This window comes from Filicampus tigris, chromosome 5, assembly GCF_054856515.1.
Source record: "Filicampus tigris isolate MCC_2025a chromosome 5, RoL_Ftig_1.0, whole genome shotgun sequence".
In the NCBI taxonomy this organism is placed as follows: Eukaryota; Metazoa; Chordata; class Actinopteri; order Syngnathiformes; family Syngnathidae; genus Filicampus; species Filicampus tigris.
The window spans coordinates 9,152,416-9,170,536 of record NC_141221.1 but is presented as its reverse complement, the minus strand read 5'-3'; the positions used below and the strand labels follow the sequence as shown (position 1 = coordinate 9,170,536).

The following is an 18,121-nucleotide window of genomic DNA, read 5'->3' as shown; positions in this document are numbered from 1 at the left end:
GATTTAAATACACAAACTGCAATTGTCCATTTTATGTTTAGTAAATTTGAACTGTGAGTGGAAATAACTTGAAGCCTGTTTTTCTGAGATTTTTGGGACTAATCTTTTCTGAGAAACTGCTGCTTGTGAAATGAATTGAGCAGAGTCACTGCCACCACACACGTCACAGCAAAAAAATGGCCAAACAATGGCTTATCTTGAAAATCTTGTCAATGAAGTCACTCGTATCTCAAGGCACCACAAGCACAAAATATTGAACAGACAGTGGACGAGTCCAATGTCTTGGCGTGATGGGATACAATAACAAGTCGCTCAAATATTTGCAGTTTAGCGGCGTGAAGAAGGTCAGCGCGATGGCGTCGGGCCTGCAGGTGCAGCCTCTTGGCCGCGAGGGCGCCGCCCATGAATGGCTGATTCAGAAAAAAAACGGGCCTGATGGGGCTAATCCCGGCCCCCTAATCGGATTATGCTAATTCCTACTCCATACAGAGAGTCTCACGGAAGGCTGCGTCTTTGAAACAACACTTGAAGGGTGTAAAAAAAAAGAAAGAAGTAAAATTGGTTAAATCAGGGCTGTTTTTTTAGTAAGCGTGGACAAGCATTTCCTGGCTAATTTATGTGCGGGCCTGGACAAGATTACCAGAGCAGCGCACAAAACGCATATTGTTCACCTGTCAATCTAGATGTGCTACTTTTACCTTTTGTGGGCAAATCGGGTCGGATTCAAACGTGGCTCGCGGCCATGTTAACTAGCCTAATGGTGTTTGCAACGGTGGGTTGTCCGACATGTCCACTGCGGTACGACGAGAGAGAACGACGTCTCAGTTTACACTGAAAAAAAAAAAAAACACAAAAAAAAAACAGTGGAAGACTTTGATCTTTTGTCAATTCTTTGACATCATTGCAGCAAATGTCCCAATATTTTAGGGTTACGGTTAGATGTGGTGAAAGAGCCGAAAACAGATGCTAAGCATATCGCAGCAACCTCAAACTACAAAGCAAATGCACCTCTTACAACATCAAAGCAATTTGATTGGACACTCAGTGTGTTGTGTTTGATAAGGTAAGATGTAAAAAAAAAATATCAAAAAATGTCTAAAATGTATTCATAAATTGCTTGTATTTCTAACTGCATGAAAGATAGATATGACTAACCGAAACGTCTACAAATTTTTCAGATGTGATCATACATTTTTTTTTAATTTGTTTTTGGTTCCAAATTTATGAATTAATAGTTTGAATTATTATCATTATGGATGCTATTAAATCATTGAATTAAATATTCATATTGCTGATTCCAATATTTAGCAGAGTAAAATTCCGATGAATCATTAATTAAAAAAATACAAAGTGAATAAAATAATTTCCTTTTTTGTCCCTTAATGCTTACAACAATAAATATATGAATTACAGTTACAGAATTACAGTTGACTGGTTTACATTACTTTGTCCATGTTTATTGGACTTTAGAACTGAGAGACAAATCGACTTTCAAAAAAAATAATTAAAAAAATTTCAATTAACTATGTTTGAAAAAAATCAGATTTTAAAAACATATGCCATGAGGACATCACTTTTAAATGCATGTTCTTGGAAAAGAAGCAATAAGAAATGAAAGATATCAAAAATCACAGATACAAATATTTAGGATAATTGTTGGCTTTATGATGTAAATTAACGGAATGTTTCAACAGTTTGAGTGTTTTTGATGTCGCTGAATCCAAAAAATACATTGTGTTTTCTGAATTGGCTCTAGTTTTTGAAACATAACATTTTTTTTCTTACATTTTTAAAAAAGTGCGAACAAAACGTTGGTTGTGACTTTGGTATTCACTTTATGATATAACTTTGATGAGGCTGTATCGGTCTTTTCAAGAACATCCTGACAGTATCCTTTAATTTTTGATGCAATATCATAAAAGATGGCAATCATTATCGCAGAGAGCCTTCTATATGTAAATCGTGTTTCATGAGAAAATCAAGCCAAAATTCAGAAAATTTGGCAACATTAGTAGTTAACATCAGATTTTTGTTCCAATTTAAAAATGATTCCGAACTCCAAGAAAATAAAAGTATTTTAAATATTATTTGCAGGTAAAGAGTTCACAAAAATACATTATGCCATGGCATCATTGCTTAATATGAGCTCAACCTGACTCTCGTTTGCAAATAAGTCTAATATCATTCTGAGAAATGTCCAGGGACGGCATCACTATTAAATAATAATAATTATCATGAAAATATCAATTATCGGGGGAGGAGAGTTGGTGAGTGAGAATGCTTGCTTGTGAGTGTTCACACAGCGATAAGTGATGATGATGAGGAAGATGCCTCATTGTGGTCATAATAGATGGGCGGTGAGATGGGACGGTGAGGGGGTTAATAGGGGGGCGTTGACGACGCCCCCCCCCACCCCCTCCCACCCACAGCCTCCTCCCCCGGCTCACACAATGACCACGTCATACAAAAGCCCACTATAAAATGTCAGAAGCGATCATGCGGCAGTGTGGTTTTCTGTGTGCGTGTCGATAGCCGGCTCCTCCCTCCACTCTCATGCTCATGACCCACAGAGAACAACTTTGACAACAAGGTAAGGATCATTTTGCCTTGAAGAAAATGTTGAATTCTATCCAGCCACTGACAACTAGCGTGGGTCGATTCTATTTTTGTCATTTTGCATGAGGAATGATTTCAAGTTTTATGGCTGCAATAAAGTCAAGGGGGGTGATATGGCGATGGTTACTTCTGCTGGATACTTATTTTTACAGAAATGGTGTTTTCCTCAGATTTGGCCAAGTATAATTATTTTGATTTGGCGATATAAGGACACGTCATTAGATTCCTGATATTATTTAGGTTACCTAAAAAAACAAAACAAAAAACATACTGCGATTAGAAGAAAATAAAAAGTTTAGCGCAATAATGGTCTCAGTCCAAATGTGCCTCAAAACTCTACTTTATTTCTGGATGAGTTAAAAAAAATACATCTGGCTTCCTGTCCACTCTCGATATTGTATCAAAATCTGGTGATAAATGGCATTGACTTACACTAACATGGAGATGTATTCGGATCCAAGCTAAAGCACTACTTCCTTACTGAATCTAAGTGTTGCCCTGATGAATCAGGAAATATGCTAAGTGCAATAAAGGGCTGCCCCCAATATGTCAAACGTGAAACCAAATCTTGACTTTGACCAGTATTCAGCTAAAAAAGTTGCCTTCTTGCAATTCATTTCTGCACTTAAAATGACAAAATTGCAGTTCTCAATGGCCGAATGACAAATTCAATGACATTTACACTGACAAGGTCAAATTCCGTCATTGTTATACTACAGGACCGATTAATTACACATATAGTTTTTTTGTAGATGAGGGTAACTAACCAATTATTGAATTATATATATGTGTATAAATATGTAAAAATGTTCATGATACTAATACTGTACGATAGTATACTATAGTATTATTTAAAATCGGATTATTTAAAATAGTTACTCTTAATCATATCTGATTAATAATGTATTCAATGAAATATTTGGTTTACTAATATTTTTATATTTATATAAAATAGTTTATTTTAAATATGAAAAATGATAATGCTATTTTTTTCATTAAACTACTTCATTGAATTGTAATTTACTAATGCTTTTGTTTTATGCAATATAGTTTATTTTATGATGAAATAATACTTTTTGCTGATTTTAAATGTATTTTTAGCAATATATGTCAGTGATTAATAAGTGGTAGGACTCAATGAGCATTTAATGAAGCACTCAATGAAGCAAATATTTTAGGACTCCATGATAAAAGCAAGGTTTACTTCTGTTTAATAAGACTAAAATAAAGTAAAACTAATCACATATCTTTAAATCGTACAACTTTCAGGCTGTTCAGCTTTGGAGGTTTTATTTTTTGTAATAAAGAAGTAAATGACCATATAATATTTGTAATACAATAACAAAAGTGAAAATTATCAAAACAAGTTATCAAGTAATTTTCTCAAATATCCTGCATGCTTTGTTTTTGCGTTTTTTTCCCCCAGAAACATTAAGACTTTCCAAGTGAAATGCCCTTTCTACACTCAAATTCAAAGCCATTTCTGATCATAAACATGTTCCAAAACAAGCTTGGCTAATGAGCCACGATGCTTCACGAGACATTATTATTTGGTCACGTTTTAGCGGCCTGGCCTAGTACATTTCAATTGTACGCTGTACAGTGCTTCAGAAACGTATGAGATCGCCATCATTAAACACGAGCGTCCACCATCTTGGAATGCTTTTAATGCAGATGCTTTCTATGTACATTTTTGAAAATTCAGTATACTTACTATATCAGTCGGCTAGCCGATATGAAATCTTTTCGAAATCGGCAAAAATCAGCAGATTTTTATAAAAATGCTTTTAATAATGCCAAAAGATGGCGGTAAAGCATTACTTTTTCTATTAGACAGGGCTGTGGACTGACAAAGCTCCTCCCCCTGACTTTAACAGTTCCTTGTCATCAAGATGCCACAAGACGGTGCCAAAGTAGCGGCATAAAGTGCCTTAATCCAATTTTTTCCTACTGAAAGGCTCCTTTCTATCCTCAAATTTGATTTAATTGATAGACCAAACATCTCTTCTCATTTTTGCACAGGTCTCCCCACTTCCTCCGCCATGACCAGGAAAGTGTTCACCAACACGCGCGAGCGCTGGCGCCAGCACAACGTCAACAGCGCCTTCTCCGAGCTGCGCAAGCTCATCCCCACGCACCCGCCCGAGAAGAAGCTGAGCAAGAACGAGATCCTGCGGCTGGCCATGCGCTACATCGACTTCCTGGCGCGCCTGCTGGAGAGCCAGGGTGGTGGCGACAGCGGCGGCGGCGGCGGGCACCACCACGCCCCAGCCGCCCTACTCACGCTACTACGCGGCAACATGGAGCAGCTGCGCTCGCCCTCCCGTCCTTGGACGCTGGCCAGTGACACCGAGGCGCCCTCGTCACCCGGGTCCAGCTGCGGCAGCTCGGAGCCCTGGTAGGACCACGGCCGGCCGGAAACGGACTTTCAGACACACTTTTTTCGGGTCTGACCTTCTACCTGTGAGGACTGCACATGAGCAGCATTGTGTTTGTATTGTGCATGGATATTTTATTAGTCCCCTGTTAGGTATTTGTGTTGTCTACAAAAAGAGGCGAGTTGTCTACAAAGAGAGATTTATCTCCGTGACCGCCTCAAGAAAGCACTTTTCAATCTCTTTTTTTTCACCTCGACTGACGAGACTGCACTGTTGTTGTTTTTTGTTGTTGTTGTTGAAGATGTTAGGACTAATTTTTGTACAGTTTGCAACTCATCTCGCCAAAGATTGATGTTTTTGATTGTTGACCGTGACGCTAATTATTACAATTAGCATCCGATACCTCTTTTGGGAATTTATTTCTTCTCTTGTTTGTGAAAAATATTATTTATTTGAACTATTTATTAAATAAACTGTTTGTTGATGAGGAATTTTTGCTTAGCGGTCCCTCAAAAGTAGCTAGCATTAGCGTTTAGCATAATGGTGTTTTTTTTTAATTGGGCAGGGGACAGGTTTAGTTTGGACTTTGTGCAGGGGTGGGTTGGGGGACAGGGGTCTCCAATTAAACCATAACCTTTATTAAGCGAAGTCAAACCAAGGCAATTTTAGAAGGCATCAGCAATTAGCAAGCCGTGGTGTAGGATTTACAATAATTTACAACAAAGTGCGGACCATATTTTGCTGCCCTTGCTTGGGTTTGGGTGAAACAGGCATATTTGGTTAATAGAAGCCAAACCCAGTTAATCTTAGCAGGCGTGAGACTTTTAGCATTGTGCAACATTTTAAACCGAAAACAGGGAGACCCGAGGGTCTGTGTCTTACTTTATATAAAGATAATATTCAAAACTGTTCATAGATTAAAGAAACGAGCAACTCTCGAATACCTCTCATTCACAGTCTTTCTTCAGACTGTGCAGCAAGGCTGGGATTCAAACATAAGAGTATTTTCCAACTAAGTTATATTGTTTAACAAAAAGATGTACATTCCCAAACAAATACAACTACTAATAAAAATAAAATAATCCATTAGAGTAATAAGATGCACAAGTATCGCCCCTGTGTGACCTATATTTTTGCTACTGTAACAATGAAAATTTCCCCACTGTGGGATCAATAAAGGCATTCTTATTCTTATTCTTATTCTTATCAGATGGTGTAATGATAGAACTGGAACTAAGCTTAAAGTTAAGCGTGCTCAACTCCTTTTGTTTGTGCGCAACCAGGCCAGCAAGTCGGCACAATGTGACGGACACAAAGCTGACCACTGACCACAGGCCTGAATAGGGGCAGCTTAACTTGTAACCCCGAAAGTCACCCTGGAGTCAAGCGCTGTCTAGTTGAGCAAACGTGCAGGAGTACGGCTCACTTTAATGGCTCAGTGGCCCCGGGTTACCAAGCATTTAACCCTCCTGTGACCCTCCGGATGATAAATGGGGGTTTGCTGTATCATTGAAGTCCTTTAATGTAGACTCTTTCAATTTGTGCTAGCTCTTGAGGTTTTTACCATTTGAAGAGAAAGGAGGAATTTAATAATAATTCATCACTTATCTGTCCAGGATACCTGCTTATGAGAGGGTCTCATTTGGAGGAATAGCAGGAGTTCAAAGTACAAGCCCGGCAATTTGCCCAAAATAGTTGCTTGAAAATAAAATGGCCTGTTCAATTTCAAGCATGGGTCCCTTGAGACATTTTTGTGCATCCTGTTATGATAGACGTGTCCACCAAATGTGGTGACAGGATCTTTTTTTTCTTTCTCCAAATTTCCAGGGGTCGCTAAAGTTTGTAACAAGAGAATAAAAGTTACATGAATATCATTACGTTCAATAATTTATATCTTTAAATTTGTCTAATACATAAACACCAAAATGTTTTATTTTTTTAATACTGTATCTTGTACAATAAAAATATGTTGATTATATTATAGCAATTTTACCTGAAATTAATTTTCTAAAAATATTACATGATTTAATACATGTGAACTCCAATAAATTTTAAAAGAAATCTAACAACTGCTAGATACATTTTTTAGCCATTGTACTTTCTATTTACAATGTCAATAGTTTTAAATCCGATCACACTTTTACCCCAAAAATAAGTATTGCACAGCTTACAACTTGCCACAATTTTTGAAAAAAAGAGAAAAAGATTGTATTTCCTCTCAACTAGCTACTAATTTTGAATTTAGATGGTGTATTGTATTTTCCATACAATGACAAAATAATAAAGTAAAAACAACCAACCATAATGATTCTGAATCATAAAGAAATCATCGTTTCATCAAGAATATAAAACAATGGATTTACTAAAAAGAAATTAACATGAATTAACGAATATGCAAGAAAAGCTTACTCAACATTTTCTCTTAATTTTTAGGTGTTGCACTTTCATTTTACAATTACAATTGAGTTTGGTATTTTTACTATTCATTAATATACTCAAAAGAAATAATTGAATACAACGATGAATTAAATAAATACAATACTATAAATGTAAAGTTATTCAGCAACTAGCCATAAGTCATTATTGAAAGTTGTTGTCTATGATACGGAGCAAATGATCATATAGTGTAGGATGACTGCAAGAATCGACCGAATCAAAGAGATTTTTTGATCCAGCTCTTATATTGGATCTCCTGGGTGCAGTCGTAAACTGCACGGCGGCGGTCCATTGAGGCCTTCCTCTAAAAAGGCAGCCGACGACGACTGAGCTCAAGAGTAAACAGTTAGTGCTATTAAAGCGGTCCTAATGGCGTGTTAAAGGGAGCAGCTGGACACACCGTCCGGCTTGAGAAATCTGGCAGCTGACTCTTTGTGGCGCAGCCAAAACAATGCACAAATCACGGAAAATGCCACGGTCGTCTTGCGTGTGTTTAGACGCGTTTGCCTCTTCACGGTGAGCTGAGCTAATGTCCTACAATGCTAAGCTACAGTCGGCGACATAGTAAGAGAACAGATTTTGCATGTTAAGACAAGCACTGTGACACTTTTTGCTAGCGCAGTTAATAGCATAGTCATTTGTTGGAACTTAAAGAACATAATGTGTCCTATTGGTTTTGTATCGGGAATTTACAATGGACCGTTTTTCGAGATACAAGTCGTTGGTCCGTCGATTTATTGTCTTGAGTTGCGGGCAAAACATTTTGTTACATACACTTAGCTACGGTGGCGGCAAACATCACAACAACCAGGCAGATGGTGAACGATTCTTCCCAAAAAGACGATGGCCACTCCCAGCTGAAGTTTAGTTTAGTCAATCTGAACTTAAAACAAAATAATTACATGTTGAGTATTTAAATCTACTAGCTTAATGCTAACACATAAATGGAAATGCCATAGGTGAGCTAATAAAACTAGCATCTATATAGCAGTTGTAAAACGTATACACATACATGCATACATATATACACACACAACGTATTTTCTAATAAGACGCTACTTTTTTCCAAGGTTTTGAACCTTGCAGCTGATATAAAGGTGCGGCTAATCTGTGGATTTTTCTTTCACCGCTCGGGGCGCTTTAACCGGAATTACAATACAATATAATCGCCATTAACAGGATGTGACTGCAGGTGGAGGAGTTGAAAAGGCGAGGGTGCCATGCACTAAGTTATGAATTAGGTGGTATGCGGAAGTACAGCAATAAAAGGTGGACAATAACTGACAAACTGGAGTGGCAGCGGCAGTGAAATGAAGATAAGGATTGTTTATTTTCTCTTGGTTCTGTTCCATTTTGATCAGCAAAGTTGCTGCCATGTTAAAAGGCACTGTTAGGAAAGAATCTGCTCAAGTACATAGTACCATGTACATTTACAGTTCAAAATCATTCTGTAAATGCAGTAAATATTTTATTTTTCAACATAGATAGGTGCTTCTATATAAAAGGTGCGGCTTATATATGTTTTTTTCATTATCTAAAAAAAAAAAAAATAGAGGGGGTGTGCTTATAGTCTGGAAAATACAAGGTGCTACTGTATTTTGTGTTTGCTAGCATGACTATACAATGCTGCCTGAATCGTTTGTTTTTTTTGGGGGAGGGGGTTGACTGGGGGCAGTCAAACCCAATTTTTCATGGAAAACGCTTATTGGATGTTTATCCCTGTTATGTCAATATTTTTTTTTAATCTAAAAAAGAATAAAAAATCCCCCCTAATGGGCGTCAATTATACACAGATTTTCGTGATTCACAGCCCAGGGGTCATTGTACAGTTTAATGAAATTATTATTTTAGTACAGTTTTTTTCTTTTTCAAATATTTAAGCACAGTGTTAATTTTCAAACCATGCATGTCGCAGTGGCTTAAACAATATAAAAAAATAAAATAAAAATTAAACCTTTGCCCCGTGCCTCTCTAAATAGGAATCAGTGCCAAGGACAATCTTTGTCTCTCTGGTCTCAATCTTGCAAAGGAGTCTTTTAAAGTTTAACCTAGATCGCTAGTGCAAAAAAAAAAATAAAAAATAAAAAATAAATAAATAAATAAATAAATAAATGTTTGGCACGGTGGTCGACTGGTTAGCACGTCCGCCTCACAGTTCAGAGGTCGTGGGTTCGATCCCGGCTCCGGCCTCCCTGTGTGGAGTTTGCATGTTCTCCCCGTGCCTGCGTGGGTTTTCTCCGGGCACTCCGGTTTCCTCCCACATTCCAAAAACATGCATGGTAAGTTGATTGGATACTCTAAATTGCCCCTAGGTGTGATTGTGAGTGCGGATGTTTGTCTCTGTGTGCCCTGCGATTGGCTGGCAACCAGTTCAGGGTGTCCCCCGCCTACTGCCCAAAGACAGCTGGGATAGGCTCCAGCACGCCCCGTGACCCTTGTGAGGAGAAGCGGTACAGATAATGGATGGATGGATAAATGTTTGTTTGTTGTATATTTACATTTTAAACTATTAAAAGGACCATTTTCAGAGGAGGCACCGCTTCCTCTGTTCACTGTAGTGCTGTTTTTAACATTATCAGGTTTTGAAGCATTACGCCAATGCACTTTATTTACAGCGTGCACACATTAGCAACAACAGCAAAACACTGAAAATAATGAAAATGTGTCTGGGTTGCCTCCACCCAGCGCCTGATTGACTATTCTCTCCCAAGTGTGCGTGCGGGTAATCGTCTATTGAGAGCGCTTTTTCCTTATCAGCGTCGTGCACGCCGCCTGAATCCGTTATCACAATGGGCCAGATCAGTGCAGGCAGCCCCCTCGCTCTCCCGGCGGAGAAAAGAATTTCTGGAGTTTTTGGGCACCAGCCGATAGGCCCCTGAGCTCTTTATCCCCTCAAAGCCAATTCACACTCGCCGCGTTTAAATATCCCATCTCGACCCGAGCCCCCACTCCTCCTCGCACGCTCCCGACGACCTCCTTCGTCCTCCTCCTCCTCCGACCCGCGAGCCGGGCGGCTGGGTGGGATGCAGGTGCACAGGATTGCTGGGAGGGTGATGGGGTGGCCTGGGTAGGAGTAGTGGTCCATTGTTGGGCTGGACAAGACCCTCTTTCCTCTGGAGCACCCCGTGATGGCGGAGGCGGTTGACAATCACACGTCCTAATCTGATTATGCAAATGTCTACTTCAAAAAGCAAAATGCTGTAACCCCTCGGTCCGGCGGCAAGGGGAAGCGGCCAAGGGAGGAATGTCAAGGAAGATTTCGAGGCGTGTTTCGCACAGAAAAGTTGAGACTCATATATTGAAGGTGTATTTGATCTAATAAGGTGTTGCCCGTCTATATAAGTAACAGGCCAATTTTGGCAGCATCTACCAAAGAAATATGTTGAAGTGAATTGCAGAGGTTAATTCAGGAAAAAAAAAAAAAAAAGTATTGCTTTGCCACCATTTTGGGGCATCTTGGTGTCAGGAACTATGTTCCAGTAAGTTGACTAACTTCATTTAGACAAATTGAATGTTTTTGTACGCAGCGTCCCTCTAGTTATACAGGATATGAAACGATCACTGCCGAAGTACAGTCCCGTTATTATTTGACATATGCTATACATTTCAATTTGATTTTTTTTTTTTTTTTTCTTTACAATTTTGTAACATTAAGCACAGTGTTAAGGCACAAACTGTGTTACAGTGGCTTACAGTAATGTTAAATTTACTTTTCCAAAATAAAATCTTTTTCTCATTTTCAATGAACACTTAGGCCTAGTAGGCGACAGTACTTTAATTTTGGTCATGATGGTGGTACTCGCCGAGTTAAGTATTTATTTTTCGATCATGCCTGCGCTATAAATGACTGCAAAAGCCATTTCTAAATGTTTTGGTGAGGGCATCAGTTCATGTTTTTCTGGCTATTTAGAGCGGGGCTCATTCCCTCATTCCCTATTCCCCGCAAACAGCATGGGATTACGATATTTCAATGTGGATTGTTTTTCCACACACTCCTGAATGCAGCGCTAAAAACGAAATCTGCAATGTTAATGAGGGGGAGGATGGAGGAAGCTTTAAGAAGGAACCCCTCTTTAGCTTGAGGTGACACTTCAGTAAAAACAACAACGCCTGCCGAAGGCACGGCCCGCCACTGCCCCGCCACCCCCTCAAACTCAGAGCACTCCGCCCTCACTCATTCACACCGCGCATACCCCTATGACCTCCGCAATGCTCTGAAATCAGCTGCCCAGGTTTGACTCATGAGAATGCCTAAACTAAGACTGAATAATTAATCAAATTCAAATTGCCATCGCAATGAAGGAGAATGACATTTTCAAATTGCAAAGGCTGCAATATAGGGGGGGGGAAAAAACTTCATTTTGGTTGGCCGGTGGTCTTTTTATATAGATAAATATACATATAATAGGTTTGGTGTTGAAGTCAGTCCATATGCCATTTTGTTTCATGAAACATGAAAAGTTGAAGTGATAGCCACAAAATTGTTTGCATTACTGCTGTAATCTGATTAATGAAAGTATGTCTACCCCACACTTGTTTGCTAGAATTTGTGAAGTTGTCATAGTGAACGCTTGAAAGACTGCAAGTCAAAGTGTTTAGTAAATTAACAACTATAATTGAGGTAGATAAACGGTCTACCCAAAATAGATGGGAAGGTGAGAAAAAAAAAAAAAAAAAATCTCAAAAATGACTAGCAATCACAATATGGGTTGGGGTTGGTGGTTGCAATTAAATGACTTTTCAAAATGTCACCAATTTTTGCAAGCGCATGCATCCCGGTGAAAATGTATTTTAACAGGTCCTAAAAATCGTCTGACAACAGTTTGATCCATACATTACTTTACACACTTAACATATGGTGGAGATAAAAGCCCCCGAGAAGTGCACTCCATTTCCCATTGGCTTTATCCATACTTTGGATAGACATGTCCATTTTAACAGGATGCAGGAAAAGAGAAAAATCTTCCATCAAAATTGAGACGTGATTTTTGGTATTGTTACAGCCCTATTGCTGTAAATAGCCAAATGTGGCTGCGGCATTATTGTTCCCTTTGAAACATAAGAAATTCTGGATGGCACTCTACCGCCTTTTAACTAATAATGAAGATAATTTTACTCTTGAGTCATCAACGTCACGGGGTCCACATGTTTAAAGCCGTGCCAAGGAGCTTGTGTTTATTATTTGCTATATTCCAGGTGTGGCTGAAGCGAAAAGAAAGGTCATTTGATTGTTCCTTCGACTTGAGTTTTGGTGCAGCCAAAGACTCTTGCGAGATCCGTGATCTGGCCCGATATGAACCTTGACAGTCATCACCTTTTACTTGTAATGTAAGCCCTTGTTATGAGTCCAACTCCAAGGCACAGTTCAGATTAGTCTAGTTAATGATTCATTTTCCACGAGTAGCTTGTTTAAAAGGCTTTGGGGTCGCGCCAACACTCCACACTGCCACGACAATGCCAGGCGAGAGGGTCCCGTTTTGTGCCCTAGTGCTGCTGCTCGGCGCGGCGGCGGGCGCCAACGGCGGGCGCATCTTGGTGTGGTACACCGAGGCCAGCCACTGGATCAACATAAATACTACACAGAGTTCAAAGGTAAGGGGCGCACTACAAAAACTCAAGTCCATCCATGTCTAATTTAATGAATATGGGAACCATTTCTTTTGTTTTTTCTCTATTCACCCAGTTTTTACGGCATGCGTATTTGCATGAGAGAGTGCCACAACTGAACGTTTTTGTCTTTTTGTTGACAGGCAAGCCCACCAGTGCCTGTGAGTTAGTAGGCAGGGCAGACATCTGGCTGATAAGGACTTACTGGGATTTTGACTATCCTCGTCCTTTCCTGCCAAACTTCAAGTTTGTTGGCGGGATCCACTGCAGACCCGCCAAAGCTTTACCAGAGGTAGGTCAAGGGCTGATAAGGTTTTCTTCGTACAGTCCCCATCAGGTAGGACCATTTGAAACTCACAAAAAATGTGTTTTACCTGCAAATCTCCGGAGTCTTAAACTCACACCGACTATTTTGTTCCTAGCATGTTGTATTGTGTTTTAGGTGGGATTAACACTGCAGGTCTAAATCCAATTCTGATTTAATACAGATATTAAATTTTGTTTTTTTCGAGTGACACAAGTCCGACAGGGCTGTGTTTAAGATGATGGAAGAGCGCAAATGTGCACACATTCATAAGCTATGAAGCTAACGATTTGTATTATTAGGAAATCCATGTACAGTATTTCAATGACGTCAAGCTGGCATTGATGTGCTACAGTGGGAATTGGGACTGAACCCAGCCACAAATAGCAAACATTTTCAAGTAACGGATTTAACATTTTAATCAAATAGGTTCAGATAATAGATGGATGGATTGTTTCATCTGTTGGACCTTTTTTTTCCCCCGGATTGACAAGTGACAGACTGGCGGACCTTTGAAATTTACTGACGGAATCACGGTTAAAATAACTTGATGGGCTGACCGACAGAGGATTACAGTTTGGTTCGGCTTGAAAAAATTACGAATCCCATTGAAAATAATTGTGTGCACTGTGTTTAACCTTTGAGGTTCCGCTCTTTAGTTTTCTTCTTCTATTCAGGACAGGGAAGAGTTTGTGCAGAGTTCAGGCGATGACGGCATTGTGGTCTTCACTCTGGGCTCCATGGTCAAGAACGTCAGCAGCGACAAGGCCAACATGATCGCTTCAGGCCTTGCTCAGATCCCCCAAAAGGTTGGACTGACCTTGAAAACGCACACCTGCATGATAAGAACAAGAATCTTTATGTATCGATCTATTCAATTGTCAGAAAAAAATAATGCATGGCAAATATTTTTTGGCTGAGCTCACGCAACGGCTCGTGGACCCCAGTTTGGAACCACTGATCTAATTTACCCAACTTGAGATAAACTGTCTTTTAACCATTGTTTGTAGGTGGTTTGGCGGTATAGCGGAGAAAAACCAGCTAACTTAGGCCCCAACACAAGAATATATGACTGGATCCCTCAGAATGACCTACTGGGTTAGTCGTACCCGCCATTTTTTACGCACTTGATCAGGCAAATTATTACGCGCTCAACCCTGCACCCATCCAGGTCATCCCAAAACGCGAGCCTTCATCACTCATGGGGGCACCAACGGCATTTACGAGGCCATCTACCACGGTGTACCCATGGTGGGCATTCCCATGTTTGCTGACCAGCCCGACAACATGGTGCGCATTAAGGCCAGGTGTGCCGCCGTCACAGTGGACTTCAACTTCATGTCATCTGAGGACCTCAGCCGCGCCATCAAGACGTACGTTTTTTAACTCCCTAGGGTTTTTACAGTTTACTCTTACCAGATTTGATTTCTTTTTACACTTGCAAGGCAAGGCAGTTTTATTTATATAGCACATTTCATACACATGGCAACTCAATGTGCTTCACACAAGCAGATACACGACACCGACAATAATTTACAAACACAACAGTTAACATTCAAAAGCAAAGCAGAGAAAACAAAAGTAGCTTACAAAAATTAAATTAAAAGAATGTACGCTGACAGCATTTAAAAAGTCACTTTTCCATCAAACCCGTCCCCCCCCCCCCCCCCCCCCCCCCACACACACCATGTCTACAACAGGTACAAGGAAAACGCCATGCGTCTGTCTGTCATCCACCACGACCGACCCATGAGCGCCCTGGATGAAGCAGTGTTCTGGATCGAATTCACCATGAGACATAAGGGCGCCAAGCACCTGAGGGTACAAGCCCACGAGCTCACCTGGTACCAGTACCACAGCCTGGACGTGGCCGGGTTCCTGCTCGCCGTCGTCCTGCTCTCCATACTCCTCTTCGTCCAGACGTGCAGGTGTTGCCTGAGTAGATGCTGCGGCCGCAAAAGGAAGACAAAGAAGAAGGCTGAATAATGGAAACGGCGGCATTTGTGCTATGACTTTGTACATTTTATACTCACTGAGGCACAACATTCGATATACGTGGAGAAAGGCAAACCGATGCAAGAGCTGCCAAAAAGTGACAAAATATAACAAACATTATATTTCCGATGACAGTGGTACTTTCACATTACAAGTTATGAGCCATCGCTCAGTCAAACCAATTTGCTCTGAGTCGAATTACAGTATACGCGAGATTCAGACAGATGGCGGCAACGGACAACAAAACAGGTGTACCTAATGTTTTGGGCTGATAAGTGAGCAATGTATCCTACGGACCAAATAAAAATGTTGTTGTAATGCGAAGAGAAACAACTTTAATAAATTATTTTTGATTTAAATCAAAACAAATACACATACCTGAGATGCAGAATCAGTAACCAATCACAAGCCTCGCAGGCGTGGCTATTTACATTTCAACCACCTGAGCTCATTAAAAGATGACAGTTTTTTGGCTGACTAGAAATGGCAACAAAAAAGACAATCATTTTTTTTGCTTTTTTACTTTGACATTTATAATCTACTGCGATTGGCTGGCAACCAGTTCAGGGTGTACCCCGCCTACTGCCTATCCCCACCCTCCTCCAACTTCAGGCATGTCCTAAGTCATAGTTAAAAGCAATGTCATAGTTTATCAACACAAAAAATATCAAAATTAACAAAATAAAGTTCATCAGCATATAAAATCAGATACACCAATTTCATTGAAACTCTGTCTTTTGAATATTATATCACTCTCCTCGAAAAGCACTGTTAGTTAATGACCTCATTAGAGACCATAATCTTAACATGATTGGTCTTTGCGAGACCTGGTTAAAACCTAATCAGTTTTTACCGCTAAATAAGGCCTCGCCTCCAAACTATGCAAGTTCACATGTTGCACGCCTTCGTAAAAACGGCGGTGGTGTAGCCCTTATTTCCGAATCTGATCACCAATTTAGCCCTTACTCTTACGACACCTTTAAAACATTTGCAGTTCTCGTTTTACGATCCAGTCTCGTTGCCATTTTATCTTGCAGTTATTTACTGTCCGGCTCGTACTCTGGCTTTTAAGATGAATTTTCAGAATTTGTGGTTGACTTGGTAACTCTTGCAGGTAATATACTTAATCATGGGCGACTTTAGCATTCATATGAATCTCCCTTCGGAACCACTTACCGTGGAGCTTCAGATAATTGATACTTTTGGTTTCACGCAGACAATAGATGAAGCGACGTATAAAAATGGTAATACTTTAGATACGGTACTAACCCGAGGCTTAGCATTATCAAATGTAATGGAATTACCAGAGACTACTGTTGTGTCTGACCATTACTTTGTAAAATTTGAAGTCCTGGCTCATTGTCGTCGCCCTGACCATAATCAAAGCTATAGCAGCCGCAATATTAGTTCAACCACCACTGAGCTCTCTGAGCTACTGCCTCTGGCAACCGCTTCCTTTGCTTATTATATTCGATTGATAGTCTTACAAATGATTTCAGTGCTGCTCTGTTAAATGCGCTTGACTCCGTAGCACCGTTAAGACTTAAAACTCGTCCCAAGCGGATTAGTATACCCTGTGGTTTACAGAGGAAACCCATGTGATTAATCATTTAGGAAGCTTGAGCGCAAATGGTGTGCGACTAAACTTGAGGTCTTCCGTCGGGCGTGGTGCAATAACTTGCTCAAATATGAAGAAGCACTCATTTTAAACAAAATTAATTAATCTCCAGATTAATTGGTCTAAGTAAAAACAACACTAAATATTTATTTGATATAGTGGCAATGCTAATGAAACAGGAGTCCCGCAGGGATGGGTACTTAGACCTTTATAGTTTAGCATCTACATGATTGGTGATATTATGCGTAAACATAACAGCAGTTTTCATTGTTATGCCAATGATACCCAATTAGAGTATATATGACGCTGGAAATAACAAATCCGCGTAATTGCTGTAATCTAGAGGCATGCCTTGCAGGGATTAAAAAATGGATGTCGTTTTTGCTTCTTAACTAATGTTGATCATTGGCCCTGCTTGTCATCGGCACCTATTCAAGGACACTACTCTGAGTCTTGATAAATGTACTTTTACCCAAAGTGATTCAACAAAAAAAAATCAGAGTGTTATATTTCACTCAACTCTGTCTTTTCAAATGCACATTAAGAATATTACTAGACCTGCGATTTTTCACCCCTGCAATATTGCTAAAATTCAGCCAATTCTTTCTACTAGTGACGCAGAAATCATAATCCATGCGTTTGTTACGTAACATTTTGCCCTCTCGTCTTCCGATATCTAGCATTAAAAGTCTCCAGCTTGTACAAAATGCTGCAGCTAGACTCCTGAAGAGGCCGAGAAACTAAGTTAAATCATATTACCCCGATACTAGCCAATTTGTATTGGCTCCCGGTCCACTTGAGATGCGATTTCAATTTTTTTCTACTTTTATATTACCTATAAAATATTATACGGCTTTGCACCTATCTCGTTGACCTGGTGGTACCATATGTTCCATCCCGAAACCCTCATTAACAAAATGCTGGTCTTTTAGTGATTGCGAGATCCCATAAGAAGTCCGCAGGCTCTTGAGAGTTTTCTATTCGGGTACCAATGCTCTTGAATGCCCTACCCAAAGATATTAGAGGCGCTACCTCAGTAGAAATTGTGTTATAAATTGTGCCCTTTTGAGATTGTCTTGTAATTAAGGCCTTTATGAATAAATTTGACTTGACTTCTATGGCTTTCCGTAACCCCTCCAGTATGTCTGTTGCAGCCTGCTAATGGCA

General features: G+C 39.9%; 2 protein-coding genes across 2 annotated transcripts; both read left to right on the top strand.

Annotated features, from left to right (window-relative positions):
• The first annotated feature begins 2,486 nt into the window (after positions 1-2,486).
• Positions 2,487-5,485, top strand: tal2 (T-cell acute lymphocytic leukemia 2). The gene is made up of 2 exons (XM_086031199.1): positions 2,487-2,590; positions 4,639-5,485. The coding sequence occupies exon 2, from the start codon at positions 4,659-4,661 to the stop codon at positions 5,016-5,018; it is 360 nt and encodes a 119-aa protein (XP_085887325.1). The 5' UTR covers positions 2,487-2,590; positions 4,639-4,658; the 3' UTR covers positions 5,019-5,485.
• Positions 5,486-10,901: 5,416 nt separating this feature from the next.
• LOC147147173 (UDP-glucuronosyltransferase 2A2-like) lies at positions 10,902-15,620 on the top strand. Its single transcript, XM_086030215.1, has 7 exons — positions 10,902-10,909; positions 12,835-13,022; positions 13,181-13,329; positions 14,019-14,150; positions 14,352-14,439; positions 14,513-14,714; positions 15,042-15,620. Exons 1-7 carry the CDS (start codon positions 10,902-10,904, stop codon positions 15,325-15,327), a joined length of 1,053 nt encoding a protein of 350 aa, XP_085886341.1. The 3' UTR covers positions 15,328-15,620.
• Positions 15,621-18,121: the final 2,501 nt, after the last annotated feature.

Bases quoted from the DNA above. Each gene is read 5' to 3' on its own strand.
- tal2 (XM_086031199.1), top strand. From the start codon at position 4,659: ATGACCAGGAAAGTGTTCACCAACACGCGCGAGCGCTGGCGCCAGCAC.
- LOC147147173 (XM_086030215.1), top strand. The intron at 13,330-14,018 runs GTAGGTCAAGGG...TCTTCTATTCAG, and splicing joins CCGCCAAAGCTTTACCAGAG to GACAGGGAAGAGTTTGTGCA. The intron at 14,715-15,041 runs GTACGTTTTTTA...TGTCTACAACAG, and splicing joins CTCAGCCGCGCCATCAAGAC to GTACAAGGAAAACGCCATGC.